The sequence below is a fragment of the Myotis myotis genome, unplaced genomic scaffold (assembly GCF_014108235.1).
Source record: "Myotis myotis isolate mMyoMyo1 unplaced genomic scaffold, mMyoMyo1.p scaffold_m19_p_2, whole genome shotgun sequence".
In the NCBI taxonomy this organism is placed as follows: Eukaryota; Metazoa; Chordata; class Mammalia; order Chiroptera; family Vespertilionidae; genus Myotis; species Myotis myotis.
This window is the reverse complement of record NW_023416324.1, coordinates 101,349,289-101,367,451: the sequence shown is the minus strand read 5'-3', so window position 1 is coordinate 101,367,451 and position 18,163 is coordinate 101,349,289. Positions and strand designations below refer to the sequence as shown.

Genomic DNA, 18,163 nt, shown 5'->3' with positions numbered 1-18,163 from the left:
GTAAATTTCTTTGCTGGGATTCATGTTTTCCATCTGTAAAATGGGATGACAGTTCATACTAATGACAGTGATAATAGCAAAGACTGTTAACTGAGCTTGTGCTGGATGTGTTCATTCCCACTCCCTTGAAGCTGCAATAACCCTGCAAGGCAGGAGCTCTTCTCATGCTCATTTTACAGCATGAGAGACTGAGCAAGTGGCAGTGTTGTTCCCATTGTGGGGACAGAGAAGCAGATGGACAATAAACATTGAAAGTGATGGTAGGGTAGTGATAAGGGAAGGAAGTAACAAGTGTTGGGAGGTCCTGCTTTGGATGGGGTTAGGGAAGGCCTCTCTGAGGAGGTGACGTTTGAGCAGACCTGTGCACATGTGCAGGGAGGGGATGCATGGGGAGTTGTTGGCTGATAAACCCAGAAAAGTGTTCATAGCAAAAAGTAATTCAAAAGGAGAGAATTCTCATTGAAAAGTAATACCCTTTTTTTTGCTAAGGATATACTGTGAAAAGCCAACTAGGCGAGCCTGCACCTATAGGCCTCAGCAGATCATCACCTTAGCCACTAGCCCTACCCCATTCTTGAGAGTGTGTGCATATAAAGCTGCCATTCAGGTGGGAGTTTGTTTCCACCTTAGGTGGCATCTGGTTGGGGCACTGCTCTGGGTCCAGGACTGTGGGGGACAGCTGAGTGGTTATTAGCCTGTACCTGCAAGGACTATAGGCTGTTGGCAGGTCTGGACATAGCCCAGGGGTGAGAGAAGTCAGGCTCTGCATGGTCAGCAGACACCGCAGACAGGGGGCAGGGCAGAGGTTGGCACACTGCAGTGGGAGGCACATGTGTTGGGCCAAAATGAACTAATTTTGGAAAAGAGTACACTGTTATCTACCCACCAGCAGTGTGCTTGCTAGAGCGTCAAACCTTTGGACTTGTATCAGTCAGATAGCTGAAAAATATCACAGTGTGGTTGTACGTTCTTGTTTTTTTTAATATTGTAATTTTTCCTATATGATATTTTATTTCTCATGTGGTTGAGATCATGCTGTGAATACAGAAGGAAACAGACACATATTTCCCTATTCTTAATGAGCCCACAGCCTGATCACGAGATAGATACCCAAACAAATCCTTTCCTCTCAATATGATTGAGCAACACTCGAAGCAGGAACCAAAGAATGAGCCACCTACCTGGCAGGTTGAGGGTCACCTGGTGAGGGAGGAGGCAGGAGCTTTTTAGAGGAAGGAGTGGGCAGGGGGCACAGGATAGCCTGGGGACAGACTAGTCTGAAGGTGGGACTCGAGAGAGATAGGCGAGGGCCAGGTTGGGAGAGCCTGAATCCTAGGGTAAAATGCTAGCTCAGCCTTTCTTCCCAGGGCGACCGGCACTATGGAACCATTTAATGCAGAGAGGGCATGGTCTGTGTTTAGGAAGGAATACCTAGCAGCTCTCAGAGGGCAGACTGTAGTGACTAGCAGGGAAGCAGGCTCACAAGTCAGGACTCGGTGCTAACCCTATGGATCCCCTGGAGCAGGAGCTCAGCAGCCCAGGCAAGGGGCAGAAGAGCAGGGCTGCAGGGCCCTCAGGACTCCCTGCTTCTTCACACCCCAGCTATGTCTGTAGAGGGAAGTGTCCTCATGTGGAGCAAACCCGCTGTGAGATGGGAATGACATCCTTTCTACCAGCTTTCCATCCTTTCTCAGCCCAGGAACCCCTGGGGCCCACAGCACATGGTCACCCTAGGCCGGGAGAGCAGATGAGAGCTTTTGTAAAAAATTACTTTAATTGCTCTAACCAGTTTGGCTCAGTGGATAGAGCATCGGCCTGCGGACTGAAGGGTCCCGGGTTCGATTCCGGTCAAGGGCATGTACCTTGGTTGCGGGCACATCCCCAGTAGGGGGTGTGCAGGAGGCAGCTGATCGATGTTTCTCTCTCATCGATATTTCTAACTCTCTATCCCTCTCCCTTCCTCTCTGTAAAAAAATAAATAAAAAATATAAAAAAAATTACTTTAATTTATTCTTTGTAGATTGGGTACTTTGAGGACTTAATATTCACTCTTTCACTTAACAAATAATTGAACACCTACTCTGTGCCAGGCACTGTTCTAGGTGCTGGGAGCAAAACGGCCGAAAGGCTTGTTCCCCAAAGCTCATGGACACGTTGAAGGAAGCGCAAGAAATGCAGTGGAGAAAGAAGTGAGGAAACAAACCACTCTGAATTATGCCCTCAATGACACCAGTCTGTGTTTCCCCTGGTTGTCTGGTGTGTTTCTGTTTAGAATTGTTTCATGCTTTTTAAAACAAGATGGCTGTGATCAAACTGTTCAATCAGTTCCATACCCAGCTCTGCCTTAGGGACCCACACAGGTCCCATCGCGATGCACAAGGCACTCCTGCAGCCCGGCCGGGATTGTACACTGTGTGGATGCACCCAACACTCACGCAGCCCCGTGCTGGGCATCTGCAGTAGGAAATGGCTATGTGTGAGCCTCTCTGCATGAGCTCATTTCCCTCCTTCCTAGACTGTCCTTAGGTTAGATTCCAGACGGGAAGTTCCTGTGTCAAGGACAGTGAGTATTTTCAAGGCCTTTACTGGATTGTTTTACAAAAGAAGCAGATCAATTTATGCTCCCTTCATCCCAGCAGTATCAGAGAGGAGGACAGAATTCCCCTCAGAGCACGTTTGCACCAACAGCACGGGCAGTGCTGCCAATGAGCACCAGGAGCGGGGCTATGTGGCCTCCACAGGGCAGGGCAGGCCTCTACACGTGCCTCTCAGAGGAAGGCACTGACTCTTCTTTTTGCTCCCACAGGCTGTGAACCCCTCCTCTGTTGCCTTGGTGACCCTCGGCTCCTCACAGGAGATGCTGTTCGAAGGAGGTCCCAGGCCCTGGGTCCTGGAGCCGTCCAAGTTCTTCCGAAATGTCACCTCCGAGGACACTCACAGCATCAGTCTGGCTCTCCTTGGGCCCCCTGCCTCCCGTAATTACCAGCAACATTGGATCCTCGTGACTTGCCAGGCCTTGGGCGAACAGGTGAGAGGACAGCTGCCCCCACATCACCTTGCCCAGAGGAAGGACCCTGCTGTATTCACAGCATCATTTTATTTAATCAAAATGGCTGTGATCAAACTGTTCAGTCAGTTCTATATCCAGCTCTGCTGCTATATCCATCTCACATACAGAGCAGAAGGCTCTGTTGCTATACCTGAGAGATAGCTTCTGCTGCTATACCCATCTCACAGACAGATGAGGATCAGTGAGGTAGAATGACGTAGTGAATGCAAGCAGATCTAGCAGGGCATGCGGTTGGGACCCCCTTCCTATACATGCTGGCTTTGATAGAGCTAGTCAGTCCTGGCTCCATTTCAACAACCTGGTGACCTCTTCTCTCTCCAGGCTTCAACACTCCCCACTACCAAATCAGGGCTGAGCTAAGATCAGGGGCACAGTCAGATGCCTCCAGGGGCAGGCAGGTCTTGTAAAGAGTGAAGTCACAGGGCCACATTTGTCAGATCTTTTTGGTATTTCACGATAATCTGGGAATCCCAATACTTTTTTCTGTGAAATCTCTTAATTTTTATTTATTATTATTATTTATTTTAATATGTCTTTATTGATTTCAGAGAGAAGAGAGATGGAGAGATAGAAACATCAATGATGAGAGAGAATCATTGATCAGCTGCCTCCTGCACGCCTCCCACTGGGGATTGAGCCATAACCCAGTCATGCACCCTGACCTGGAATTGAACCATGACCTCCTGGTTCATGGATTGAAGCTCAACCACTGGGCCACACTGGCCAGGCAATTTTCATTTTCTTTTTAATGTTGAAAACCAAGAAATTAGGAGACTGGGTAGACTGAACAAAATGTGTCTGTCACTGGAACCCCTGAGGGTTGGAATCACGTGGATCGAGGGCAGCTTGCCCACTCTACTGGTCTGTGTATTACTTTCTTGGGGTGTCAGGCTGTAGGCAGAAACCCTGCAGGTCAGCGTGGAAACTGCCCTTTGTCCTGCCTTTTGTCCTGCCCAAAGGTCAGGAAGGGTGAGAGGCTCTGGACCAGACCATGCCTTCCTACAGAGTGTGTCATTAGGGGGTCAGGACCACTCTCTTCTGGTCCCCCCACAGGTCTCAGTCCGATAGCACACATTCTCTCACACCTGTACCTCGTTGTGATGAATGTTTTCAAGTCAGGGTGGACTCTTCATTTAACAACCCAGACTTGGGAATTTGTTCATGCAACCTGGGGTTTTCATAGGATGCTGGGAAGCCATGTGGTGCCACCAATCCACCTCTTTTCTGGCTGATGTCTGTAGAGGGCACTAGGGGCTCCAATCTCCCATGCCTATGTCACTGGACTTTTGTACCCACCCCTCCCCGTATCCCATGATGTAGATGTCATTATCATTCCCATTCTGCAGAAAAGCACACTGAGTCCCATGGAGCTGGGTGGCAAGGTGAGGTGCACAGTGGAGCCGAGCCTCAAATTTGGGGGTGTCTGACTGCTCCTTGTGCTCTGCCAGGTCATTGCCCTCTCAGTGGGGAACAAGCCCAGCATCACCAACCCCTTCCCTGCGCTGGAGCCTGCTGTGGTGAAGTTTGTGTGCGCCACACCCTCCAGGGTCACCCTGACGCCTGTCTACACCAGCCCCCAGCTGGGCTTGTCCTGTCCGCTGCTGCAGCAGAACAAGCAGGTGGTGAGTGGGCACTGCTTGGGGATTGTAGCAGTTCAGTGCACAGCACGTCTCTACACTCAGCTGGCCCTGCATGGTGGGCACTTTTGCCTGAATGTTACCTTTGGGGGTTCCCAAGACCTAGAGAGGTGATAAGACCTAGCAGGCCCAGCTGCTAGTGGCAGCACCGGTGAAGGTGAAGCCTCTGGCACCTGGAGCAGCTGCTTCTCTCTGCACAGCGCTTGACAGTTTATAAAAATCTTTTTTTTCTCTGACTTGAGGATGATAAGGCCGGGCTTGTTGTCGGCGGGCAGTGTGTGTGGTCAGAGGAAGGGTTGCCAAGGACAGGGCCCAGCTGCAGTGTTCTCGAGGGACTGTGCTGCAAATGTTGTCAGAGAAAAGAACAGCAGGGAGGTGAGGTGAAACCCAAAGATCTGGTCCCCTTGGGGTTGCAGCCAACCAACCCTCTACCTCTGAGGCACACAGGGGCCAGATGACTGGACAGAGCTTGGAAGTCCTGCTGTGCAGGTTCAGGTGTGTGAATCTGCAGCTGTCCCCAGCCCTCCTCAGAGACGGGCACTAGGCTTCTTTTCACTCATTCCTTGACATTTGTTTGTTGAGCACCTTCTCTGTGCCAGGCACCGTTCCATGTCTTGGATATAGGGCAATCAGGACAGGTGAGGCACCTTCCCCACAGAGGTGACAGGATGGGTGAGAAGGTGGGAAGTGCTGTGGAGGAAGTAAAGTAGGGTGCGAGACAGCTACTGGTGGAGGCCCCTTCAGATGGAGCCAGGAAAGGCCCGGGAGCAGAGAGCACATCCCACTCAGGCCCTTGGCTGAAAAGAGCTGAGATAAGGGTACCCTGGGCAGATAGAACAGCAGTACAAAGGCCTTGAGGCCAGACCAGGGTCTCGGTGTCCCTGTGCTCACATGATAATCACACAAGTCATCTGTGCTAAGAACTTTCACCTCTGTGCCTCATTGCCTGTCACCAGGATTGTCTGTGACCCCAGGGTCCTTGCATCCCCTTCACAGGTTTGTCCACGAGGCTCAGAGATGGGCAAGGTCCCAAAGGCAGAGCATAGATCTGTCCAGCTCCAAGCTCAGTGCCTCCCCAGTGGCCCCTGGAGCTGCTTCTCTTCTCCCAGCCCGGTCTTGGTCTAGCTGCCCTCTGCTTCGGTGGCATTGGGGAACCCTCTCCACTCTCCGCAGAACACTCAGTGCCTGTTCTCCAGAGAACACTCAGTGCCTGTCCTCTTTGTACCTACGGGAACCTTTCTGAAGCAGTTTATATCAGCAGCCTCTCCCACCCTGGCAGCCTTCGAAATTTGGGAGTTAGCTCCTTGCTGGATGGAGGACAGAGCTGCTTTGTATTTGGTCAAAGTTCCAGGGAAAGCACCAGACTCCAGTGTCTGGTATTTGGGAACAATTCCACCATCTAACACATGACTATACATTTAGTTCAACTTTTCCTTCCACAGCTCTGGCATCGGTGGGTGGGCTTCTGCCTTCTCTTGGGCTTTACTAGTCACCCAGCTCTGAGACACGTGGTGTGTGAGCTCCTCCAGCCCTGATACTGATGCCATAACGTTGGTGTCCTGAGGCATCGTTAAAAGTGAGGACTCTGTGCTCCGCCTCAGAGCTAGCGGGGACTGGGCGAGGATTGTCCCACCTTTGTGCCCTCTTGACAAGTGAGGAGAGCAGGCTCAGAGCCCTGAGAAGCCAGTGTCACCCCTAGCTCAGGCCTGGGTGTTTGTGGCATGGAGCTGATGACCATCTTTCCCAAACGGAAACATTTTTATTTCCCAGACTTTGGAAACTATTGAGAATGAATGTCCTGTAAGTTTTACATTTTAAATCACTTTTATGCATTTAGCAAATTATGCCCTAAAAGACTAAAATTGCAATAAGTCCGAACTCTTTGGGAAAACCTGGCCTGCTGGGTCCACTGTGTGAGGCTTGGAGCTGGACAGCACTCGCGTCCACAGGCTGAGAGTTAGGGCCCAACCCTACCCCGGATATGGCTGGCCTCCTCCGAGTGATTGGGGGTGACTGGCCTCCCAGAGTCATTATTGGAGAAAGGGGTTCAGTCTGGTACCTGTTAGGCTTTTTACTTGTTCTCCACTTCAGCCCTGCCAGTGGCATCCCACTCACTGAGGCAAGGCCACGTCTCTCCCTGCTGCCCACTCCATCCTTGCTGGAAGCCCTGTCACCTGTGAGCAATGATCCTGTGTGGGTCTCCAACTTGCCATGCCCTCTGGTTCGAATTCTCTCCCCTCCCACCCCATGCTTTCCTCTTTTGCCTCCTTTAGTTCTTCATTCACACATTACCTCCTCAGTGGGGCCTTCCTCGGCCTTCAGACCTTATCTGAAGTTTCACCCTCCACATTCCATATCCAGGTCCCTTCCCTCAGCCAGCACTGAACACCACTGGGCACACTGTACAATTTTTCTTCTCTCCTCTGTGAGCCTCCAGGGGAGCCTGGCTCATGGCAGGAGCTCAGTAAATGTGGCAGGCGCATGAGCATGGCAAAGAACTCACTGCTTGTGTCCCAGTGGCCTTCTGTCCATGACTCCGGCTGTGTAGACACCTCAAGAATCCCAGTGGAGACACTGCTGAGGAAAGGGGCACAGTGGATGGTGCCAGCCTCAGGAGCAGGACCGCACAGGACAGCCTGCCTGCTCAGCTCTAGCCCATTCAACCCCAGGCTGGCCAAACCTCATTTTCAAAACAAAAACCAATCAGATTATGTGCAGCTTCCCTGTCCTTAAATGCTGGCTCCTCGTTCAGGGAGCAGGTTCAGGCCGTCCATAGTGTGTGACCTCTGGGTCAGCCCAGGGTTGTCTCTCTTGTCTGACAGATGCTGGCCAGGCAGCAGGGCATGGCTCTGCATTCGCTTGCATGTGCTGTAGACCTCAATCATCAGGAAGCAGTAGACCTTGAACATGGAATTGCCATGTGGTCATCAGTGCTGGGGTTCTGGTGCTGAGAGCTGATTAGGCAGGGACCCTGTGATTTACGGTGTCACTAGGGGACCTTGAGAAAGCTGTATCCCTGCCATACATCCTGGGTGCAGTATCAATTTAATTTTACACTTCTCTAAAGCCAAAGGCTACCCAAGACACATTTGCAGAGTAAATTATTGGCAAGGCCAGACACTAGAACAGATCTGACTGGTTGGAATGACAATGGAACCACACTCTGGCCTGACGCTGGCACTTCGTTCAGGTCACCCAAGTTCTGGTCACTGCAGCTGCACGCCAGGAGACTGAGTAGCCATTGGAGCCTCACTCTCAAGCCAGAGAGAAGCTGCACACTGTCCGAGGAGGCCCATGGGCTTTCAGATCAGACCAGCAGTTCCACGCCGAACGCTGTGTGACCTTGGGCAAGTTACTGATGTCTCTGAGCCTCAGCTTCCCCATCTGTAAGTTAGGGATTATATCGTGCCTAAAATGGCCATGGGAAGGATCCAGTAAACATGCAAGCATGCTTGACATACAGTATTAATGTCCTTCCCTGGGAGAGCAGGAGGGAGGGAGGAATAGTAGTGTTTCACCCAGGTTTGCATCTGGAGGAAGAAATGGGGCACCCAGCACATGCCCCTTGTCTCTGCCCATAGTCATGGCTCCCAATTTGTGTCCAGATACTTATAAAACCCTTTGCATTCTCAGGTGATTGTGCTGATTTGCATTTACAATTTGCAACATGCTTTGGTTTAGTGTTTGGGGGAAAAGACCTAGGACTTGGGGAGCAGCCACGTGTGGTGGGGAGTTTGAGGGCTATAATAGTCAGGGCAGATGAGGTGAGGCTACAATGACAAGCAGCCCCAAGTCCCACTGGCTTCACACAGCACAGGCATACTCTTACTCACACTACCTGTGCATCTGGGTGGGCTGGGGGCCCTACTGTGTGTCACTGTGATCTTCCTTCCAAGACTTAGATGTGAGCATCGCCAAGTTGAATATGGCCAGGTGGCATTGTGGAGGCAAGGAGACCATGGCAGATCATGTTCTGGCTGTTAAGTCTTCTGTCTCCTGGAATTGTCTCAAGTCACTTGTCACTGGCCAAAGTAAATGACGTGGTCCCTCCTAACTACAAGGGCCAGAGAGGTGAGGGTAGATGGTAGAATTCAGGGTTTGGAACTGAATCCTGTAGGTGTGCCACTCAGCCACTGAGTTGCTTTGCTCCTTCTATTCCTGGGGACTCTGCTTCCTCACCCTTGATATGTGGGTGACAGCTCCCACGTCTCAGATATTTTAGGAGCAAGGAGCTTTGCAAGAGCTTTTTGGAGCTGGAATTGGCATTCCTGTTAAACTACTAAGGGACACATCCTGGAGAACAGAGGTGTATGGGGGCAGGGAGGGAGTGGCAATGATTTGGAAAGGTGAGGGCAGAGGGGAGGGACAGCAGCCTGGCTGGGATGGGAGGTCTGTGGCAGAGTCTCCCAGCCTTGGCACTATTGATGTTTTGGACCAGATTTTTTCTGCTCATGGTGCTGACCAGTGTACTGCAGGGTATACACAGTACCCTTGACCTCTACCCACTAGATACTGTTTGCACCCCCTGCAGTTTATAATAAAAATGCTTTTAGATGTCGTCAAAGCCCCTTTGCCCTCGTTGAGAATCATGAGCTAGAGTAAGAGGCCAAGGCTGTGGGCACCTTGATCACTGGGCAGTAATGAGGACTGGTTAGTGACTTGCCCCGAGTTGCTCACCAGGACCCTAATGAGCCCATAAGGCAGTCTACTGGGTTCCTGGAACACCAGGAGTGGCTGTGCCGCTGTGGGTCCTCAATGCTTACTCTGAACACTGTGCCCATTGTGATCTGGGTATGGTCACAGCACCTGACCTTGGCTTCTTGCAGGTTCCAGTCTCCAGCCACCGCAACCCCCTCCTGGACTTGGCTGTCTATGACCAGCAGGGCCGCCAGTTCAGTAACTTCAGCTCTGTGAGCATCCAGTGGGAGTCAACGAGGCCATTGCTGGCCAGCATCGAGCTTGACCTGCCCATGCAGCTGGTGTCCCGGGATGATGGGAGTGGCCAGAAGTTGCATGGTGAGCTGGGGTGGTGAGCCTGCAGGTCCAGGACAGGAAGACAGAGCAGTGAAACCCTATAGACAAGAGGTGTCTGAGGAGTGCTAGCGGCTGTTGGGAGCTGTTATCTGGGACACCCTTTTATCTAGGATGGAAACTTAGGGAGCATTGTGGGTTTACCACTCTCCTTTGAACCTGTGACCTTGTTTGAGAGATAGAGAGCAGGTTCAGAGCCTGTTGCAGGTGACCCCCACGTCCTAGGCTATACAGCAGGTTGGCCTGGCCCCAGCAGCCAGGAGTTGAACATCTCCAGCTCATCTAAACTGCTTCATGGAACCTTGCTTTGTCAACCATTATGATACATAAAGCTTCGACAAACTCAGGCATCTACTTTTAGGACTGGAAGATTTAAAACTGCAAATCAGAAGGAGGGAGGGTCTGTTTCACAGGCAGCAGTGGGGCAAAAAAAAGACATGGGTTTTTCTCTTCTTGGACTCAGGTTTGCAGGCCATTTCGGTTCACAAAGCATCGGGAACCACAGCCATCTCTGCTACCGTGACTGGCTACCAGCAGTCCCACCTCCTCGCAGCCAGCGTGAAGCAGCCGGTAACTCCCAGGGCACATTGGGGGTGGGGTCTTCTGCTCCTCCTGCATTCTCTTTAGTTTTAGTGTCCTGAGCCCCTGCACTGGGCCACACCCCTCAGTTCACTGACCTTCTCCCTGAATCAGGTGAGGTACACTCACCTGAATTGGTGAGCCTCCTTACTGGCCTCCCGCCTCCAGTCTCCCCCACCTTGCATGACCTGCATTCAGAGGACTGGAGGGATCCAGTGCCCCCTTTCGGCTCCAGGACATGGCTTTGGGAGCCCACAGACCTAAGGGCAGGAGCCGTCCTCATCCTCAGCCAGGGCTTGCCCATTAACGCTCTTCTCCCTGATTGACCTGACTTACAGCCCCCGCCCCTGCCTCTATATGCCTTTGAACCCTCAGTTCTGTTCCCTGGAATTCCATTTCCTCCTCCCTTTTATTCTTCTCTCCTAGGAGCCTCCTGTTCTTTTAGTCACACCTAAAATATCAGCCCCTCGTTGGAGAGTTCCCTGAACTTTCCTCACAGAGCAGCCGCTGTTGCCCCAGGCCCCAGAGCCCCTCATGTTTCCTGCTCTCCTAGTGCAGCCTCCACTCATGCACTGACACCCTGTCTGCACACACATGTGGCCATCCACTGGACCACACCTCTCTACCCAGCCTCTCATGGGGGCCCAGGCAGAAGTGCTGCAGTGGGTGGCAGGTGGGCACCTATAAGGTGAGTGGGAAGGGTTCCCCCAGAACGGCACTGCCTGGATGACACCCACCCCATCATGGAAGAGGGTGGCAGTCAGATTGGATTGTGAATGGGGTGGAGGCAGCAGGTAATGACTGTGGAGGGAAGGTGTGTCTGACTCTGAGGGACTCTGAGTGCTAAGACGAGGAACTGGGGTATTGGGGAGCAGGGACACTTGAAGAGGGTGTGACACCAATGGGAGCAGCACTAAGAGGCTAGCTTGGAGGAAGGTAGCCCTGAGGAGCATACTGGTACCTGACCCTGATGGCTTAGGTTCTCAGTCATTTCACTAGCATCTCAGCTGTTGGCCTCATGGGCCTCCTTCTGGACTATAAACATCTAAGCAGATCCCCCTTCAAGGCCTTTGCACTTACACTCTGCCCTGTGGGCTTTTTGCAATTTATTTACATCATTCATACCTTTACTTTCTGTGTCTCTGTTCATCTGAGAGGCACACCTGAGAGTCTCTTCCTCTCAGACCTGTCATGGTCCCTTCAGCCCCCACCACAATCACACCTTTCTGGCATTCTTTTTCTCTAATCCTTGCATTAGAATCATCTCCCTGAGGGTAGCTGCTGTCCCTTTAGTGCCTAACACAGTGCCTAGTGCAGTGTCTGGCACAGAGTAGGTGCTCAAATGTGTGAGTATATGTGGGTCAAAGCCAGGTCAGGTCCAGCAGTCTCCCTGGAATGATGTGGCAGGAAAGAAAGATACTTAAATATGCACATGGCCCAAGGGGTGAAAGCCAAGCTTGTCCTCTTGTGAGCACCCTGAGGACACCTGTACAGTACTCCCATGGTTAGTCTGGTCAGGGTCTTTGCTGTTTGCCCAGTATACATCTCATACATGGCACTACAGCTGGCCGGTTGCTGTGTGCCCCTGCTTTCCTGGATGTTTGTGAATTGTCCACCATGTGGAACCTGGAAGGTAGGATGGGGCACTTGCCTTGGCAGGATTATGAGATGCCTCAAAGGGACATGGCCTCTGAGCTGGGCTCACACAATGGATTCATCAGGACTTGTGTCCTAGACATAACAAATGATACCGGAATCTGGGGCCTCTGGTCCTACTCTTCCCCAGGGGCAAGGGTGGGTGGAAGGCCTGTGGGCTCATGGGGTTGGCCTGTTGCTTCCTGGATATGATGGTGTTGGTCTTGCCCTTTCAGCAGGACCCTCCTGTGCCTGTGTCAGCCTCTATAGAACTCATCTTGGTAGAGGATGTGAGGGTGAGTCCGGAAGAGGTGACCATCTACAACCACCCTGGAGTACAGGTACAGCCCCTTTCTTGCTGCCTTGCCACCTAGATGTGGCCCATTGGCGTGGCAGTCCTGGCCTCTTAGACTGACCCTCCTTGCAGGCAGAGCTGCATATCAGAGAAGGTTCCGGCTACTTCTTCCTCAACACCAGCACCACTGACATCGTCAAGGTGGCCTACCAAGAGGCCAGGAGCAGTGCCATGGTGAGTGGGGGCCCGTCTCTATCATTGGGTGGCCATAGGCTTCCTGATTTGATTATTTCAAAGGTTGGCACTGTCAGCTGTAGTTTGCAAGGTCTTTAGATTATCTGATTCATTGTTGTGCACCTTCAGTCATTTGTCTGCTACCTTTGTGATTTTTATTTCATCTCCACAAATTACCCACACTATTAGTTAGCCAATGGCTTCCTTTTAGTAAATCTTTATTAGGATTAAACTATCATAAGAACATAAGCACCACTACAACAACCATAAAATTGCTTTTAAAAGATGTATTAGCTTTTTATGTTTTTTCCACATTCCTTTCTCAATCCTCTCCCTATTCCTACAAATGTGACATCTTTGTCCATGGCATAGAAGAATTTAGCATTCCACTTTTTCAATTATTTTATCCTAAGTGTTTTCCCATGTTGCTGTGTAGGCTGGCTGGTTATTTCTGTGCAGCCTTTTATACTCAGCCATTTTCTCCATGTAGAGCATTTTGGTAGTTTAAATCATTTTTTAAAAATAGCCCTGCAATTATAGCAAAGAGTGAAAGGATTAAAAACACATACCAATATTTTCAATACCTGCATATCTGTATATTGAGTTATGCAATCATGAAAACCTAACTTTCTTTAAAAGGAAATTCTTACTTACATAAATGCAGGCAGCCAAAAACAAAAATACAGTGATGACACCAAAGCAGTGTCATCAATTGCAGCTCTTTAATTGCCATTGGAATATTCTGAACCTAAGACCAGCTTTCCCTTTGTTAAGGGCTGACTGCCAGGTGTGTAAGGAGTGCCCCAATTATACAGCACCAAATGAAACTTCTTCCTGAACTCGAAAGGGGCCAGGTTGATTCAGTGTTTGGCATGTGGTGGGAGAAGTGCAGATAGTACATACAGTGAGGGAAGACAGGTTAGGCCCTTATCCTGGCCGTTAGTCACCTGCTGTCCTGATGCCTACATTGGCCTTCAGTGTTGCCCTGTTCCCGGAGGTGAGCCCTAACAGACTGGCAACAGCATGGAACAAGCTTTCTAATTCCAGGGAAGGCTAAAATCAGAATTAACCTTCACAGAGACCTATTCCCTAAATCTCCTTTCAGAAATACAGCCCGGGTACTTGCCCATGGTTGTATAGTAAGTTTGTGGCCTAGTCAGAAATCAAAATATGTCACCTCAGTCTCTGCAGGACATGTCCAGCCATGACTTTATGTAAGTCTGTTTATCTGTTTGCATCCACTGACTGTCTTACCACCTGGGTCACAAAATTAGTTGCCTCTGAGGTGGGACAGGTTCAAAGTAAAGTGAGAAAAACAAGCAGGGTGCGAGGAACATGCTTGGGGAGTGCTATGCTGAAATGTCACCTTAAAAAATAAAAAACAAAAAAAAATATCACCTGATGCTTAGCTTCAGTGCTGGGACGTAATAGGCAGTGGTGGGGACTGCAGCAGAGGGAGAGCACAGGCCATGTCTACGATACAACCACTATGCATCTATAGCTCACTTCTGTTGGTATCTATACATATAAAGAGGTGATATTCAAATTAGGCTGGGACGCCGTAACGGGTCAGGACCAGACAGGAGGAGGTTGCGCGCGCAGGTGAGGCCTGGAGCGAGATGGAGACAGACTCAGGGGGGCCTGCCCGAGCTGGTGCAGAGGCTCCAGCATCCCAGAGCGGACACAGGCAGGGGGCAGGGGCGTCCTGGGGTGGAAGTCAGGCATGGGACCCGGCCGCCCGTGGCTCCAGTCAGGCCTGACTCCCGTAGTGGACCGCGGGATGCCTCCTCGCACGGCAGGAGGCAGGGCGCCTCCTCGCGCGATTTCAATCGCACGTTGGGCCTCTAGTTTTTAATAATAGCTTTATTGAGGTATAATCCACATACCATACAATTCACCCATTTAAAGTGTACAATTTAGCAAAACAGCATGGTACTGGCACAAAACAGACATATAAATCAATGGAATAGAATTGAGAGTCCAGAAATAAATCCATACCTTTATAGTCAATTAATATTTGACAAAGGAGGCAAAAATATACAATGGACTAAAGATAGTCTATTCAATAAATGGTGTTGGGAAAATTGGAGAGATACATGCAAAAGAAAAAGGAACTAGACTATCTTCTTACATCATATACAAGAATAAACTCAAAATGTATTAAAGACTTAAATGTTAGACTCGAAACCATAAAAATGCCCAAAGAAAACATAGGTAGTAAAATCTCGGATATTTCTTATAGCAATATTTTTTCCTCAGGCAAAGGAAACCAAAGAAAACATAAACAAATGGGACTACATTAAACTACAGAGTTTTTACACAGAAAAGGAAACCATCAACATAATGAAAAGAAAAACTATGGAATGGGAAAACATACTTGCCAATGATACATCTGAAAAGGGGTTAATATTCAAAATGTATGAAGTACTTATAAAACTCAACACCAGTAAACAATCCAATTAAAAATGGGCAAAGGATATGAATAAACATTTCTCCAAAGAGGACATATAGATGACCAATAGACATATAAAAAAATTATCATTGTTATAATCATCAAAGAAATGCAAATTAAAACTATAATACGACATCACCTCACACCTGTCAGAATGGTTACCATCAATATCAACAAAAAGCAAGTGTTGGCAAGGATGTGGAGAAAAGGGAACCTTGCACTGTTTGTAGCAATGCAGATTGGTGCAGCCACTGTGGAAAGCAGTGTGGAGTTACCCCAAAAAATTAAAAATGGAACTGCCTTATGACCCAGGGATTTCTCTTCTGGGAATTTATCTGAAGAAACCCCAAATCACTAATTAGAAAGAATATATGTACCCCTGTGTTCATTGCAGTGTTACTTACATTAGCCTAGATTTAGAAGCAGTCCAAGTGTCCTTTAGTAGATGAATAGATAAAAAAGCTGTGGTACATTTATACAATGAAATACTACCCTGCCATAAAAAGGAAGAAAGTTTTACCCTTTGTGACAGCATGGATGGACCTAGAGAACATTATGCAAAGTGAAATAAGCCAGTGAGAAAGACAAGTACCATGTGATTTCACTCATATGTGGAATTTAATGAACAAATTAAACTTTTAAGCAAAATAGAGACAGACTCATAGATACATAGTCGGCAGACAGCTCTGGATGGTTAGGGCAGAGGGTTGGAATGGTGGAGGGATTGAGCAAAAAAAATAAAAGAAAAGAGAGAACAGGGACAATAGTGTGGTGATCATGAGATGGAAGGGTATAGGTGGAAGTGGTAGAGGGCAGAGAGGAGATAAAAGGTGATGGAAAAAATGAAATAAAATTTTTAAAATAATGAAGTGTACAATTTAGTGGTTTTTAATATATTCATACAGATGTGCAACCATCACCACAGTCAGTTTTAGAGTATTTTCATCACTTCAAAAAGAAACCCCATACATTTTACCTATCACCTCTATTTGCGTGTACACACACTCACACATGAAAGAGTATTGGGTACTGTCAGATGCATTTCTGTATCTCTTAAGACGATTGTGTGGTTTTTTTATTTTGTTAATATGATGTATTACATTAATTGACTTTCAGATGTTAAACCAACCTTGCATTCCTAGGATAACTGCTACTTGATCATTATATATAATTCTAGCTCTGTGAAATAAGCCATTGTAATTTTTAATATATTTTTATTTCAGAGAGGAAGGGAGAGGGAGAAAGAGAGAGATAGAAACATCAATGATGAGAAAGAATCATTGATTGGCTGCTGCCTACATGCCCCACACTGGGGATCTAGCCTGCAAGTGGGCATGTGCCCAAAACGGGAATTGAACCCTGACCTCCTGGTTCATAGGATGACACTCAACCACACCAGCCAGGCTGCCATTCGTATTTTAATAGGGATTATATTGAATCTGTAGATTGCTTTGGGTAATATAGACATTTTAATGATGTTAATTCTTCCAATCCATGAACATGGTATACGCTTCCATGTGTTTGTATCTTCCTCTGTTTCTTTTTTCAATGTCCTATCATTTTCCAAGTACAGGTCTTTTACCTCCTTGGTTAAGTTTATTCCTAGGTATCTTATTTTGTTGTTGTTGTTGCAATGCTAAATGAGATTGCTTTTTTAGTTTCTCTTTCTGAGAGTTCATTATTGGTGTAGAAAAATGCCATCGATGTGAATTTTGATTTTGTATCCTGCTACATTGCCAAATTCATTTATTAAGTCTAGTAGTTTCCTGGTGGAGTCTTTAGAGTTTTCTATGTACAGTATGATGTCATCTGCGAGTAGTAACAGTTTTACTTTCTCCTTTCCAATTTGGATGCCTTTTTTCTCTTCTTCTTGTCTGATTGCGGTGGCTAGGAATTCCAGTACTATGTTGAATAAGAGTGGTGAAAGCAGACATCCTTGTCTTGTTCCTGTTCTTAAGGGAAACACTTTTGGGTTTTGCCCGTTGAGTATTATGTTGGCTGTAGGTTGTCATATATGGCCTTTATTATGTTGAGTATTGTCCCTCTATTCCCACTTTGCTGAGAGTTTTTATCAAAGAAGGGTGCTGGATTTTGTCTAATGCTTTTTCTGCATTTATTGATATGATCATGTGGTTTTATCTTTCAATTTGTTTATATTATTTATCACATTTATTGATTTGTAAATATTGTACCAGCCTTGCATCCCTGGAATAAATCCCACTTGATCATGGTGTTTGATCTTTTGAATATATTGCTGGATCCAATTTGCTACTATTTTGCTGAGGATTTTAGCTTCTGTGTTCATCAGGGCTATTGGCCTGTAATTTTCTTTCTTTGTAGTATCTTTATCTGGGTTTGGAATTAGGTTAATGCTGGCTTTGTTAAAAGAGCTTGAAAGTGTTCCTTCCTCTTGAATTTTTGGGAATAGTTTGAGAATGATGGGTGTTAGTTCTTCGTTGAATGTTTGGTAAAATTCACTTGTAAATCCATCTGGTCCAGGACTTTTGTTTGCTGGAAGTTTTTAAATCGATGCTTCGATTTCATCAGTTGTTATTGGCCTACTAAGGTATTCTGATTCTGCCTGCTTGAGTTTTGGAAGATTGTATTTTTCTAGGAATTTGTCCATTTCACCCAAGTTGTCTAGTTTGTTGGCATATAGTTGTTCACAGTATTTGCTTACAATCCTTTCTATATCTCTGGTATTCGTGGTTATATTGCCTCTTTCATTTCTGATTTTATTTCTTTGGATCCTCTCTCTTTGTTTCTTGATGAGTCTGGTTAGGGGTTCTTCAATCTTTTTATCTTTTCAAAGAACCAGCTCTTGGAATTATTGATCTTTTGTACTGTTTTTGTTTGTTTGTTTGTTGTTTTAGTCTCTATATCATTTATTTCCACTCTGATCTTTATTACTTCCTTCCTTCTACTTCCTCTGGGCTTTTCTTGCTATTCTCTTCCTAATTCATTTAGTCATAGGAAGGTTAGGTAGTTTATTAGTCCTTTTTCTCGTTTCTTGAGGTAGGCCTGTAGTGCTATGAACTTCCCTCTCAGGATTGCTTTTGCCCTGTTCCATAGGTTTTGGGTGATTGTGTGTTCATTTTCATTTGTTTCCAGGAAGTTTTTAATTTCTTTTTTGATCCCATTGTTGACCCATTCATCCTATAAAATAAAGAGGTAATATGCAAATTGACCATCACACCCTTGCATAAGATGGCCACCCCATGTGGTCACAA

At 47.6% G+C, this 18,163-nt stretch overlaps 1 protein-coding gene across 4 annotated transcripts in view; it reads left to right on the top strand.

Annotated features, from left to right (window-relative positions):
* The window catches only part of NUP210 (nucleoporin 210), a 124,970-nt gene that overhangs the window by 65,510 nt on the left and 41,297 nt on the right, over nt 1-18,163 (top strand). For 2 of the 4 annotated variants that reach the window (XM_036348956.1, XM_036348954.1), the window contains exons 15-20: nt 2,807-3,028; nt 4,519-4,692; nt 9,534-9,723; nt 10,202-10,308; nt 12,189-12,293; nt 12,380-12,481. In XM_036348956.1, the coding sequence (XP_036204849.1) occupies nt 2,807-3,028; nt 4,519-4,692; nt 9,534-9,723; nt 10,202-10,308; nt 12,189-12,293; nt 12,380-12,481 (900 nt within the window). The remainder of the gene's footprint in view (nt 1-2,806; nt 3,029-4,518; nt 4,693-9,533; nt 9,724-10,201; nt 10,309-12,188; nt 12,294-12,379; nt 12,482-18,163) is intronic. The other 2 variants (XM_036348955.1, XM_036348957.1) reach the window with 2 other exon arrangements.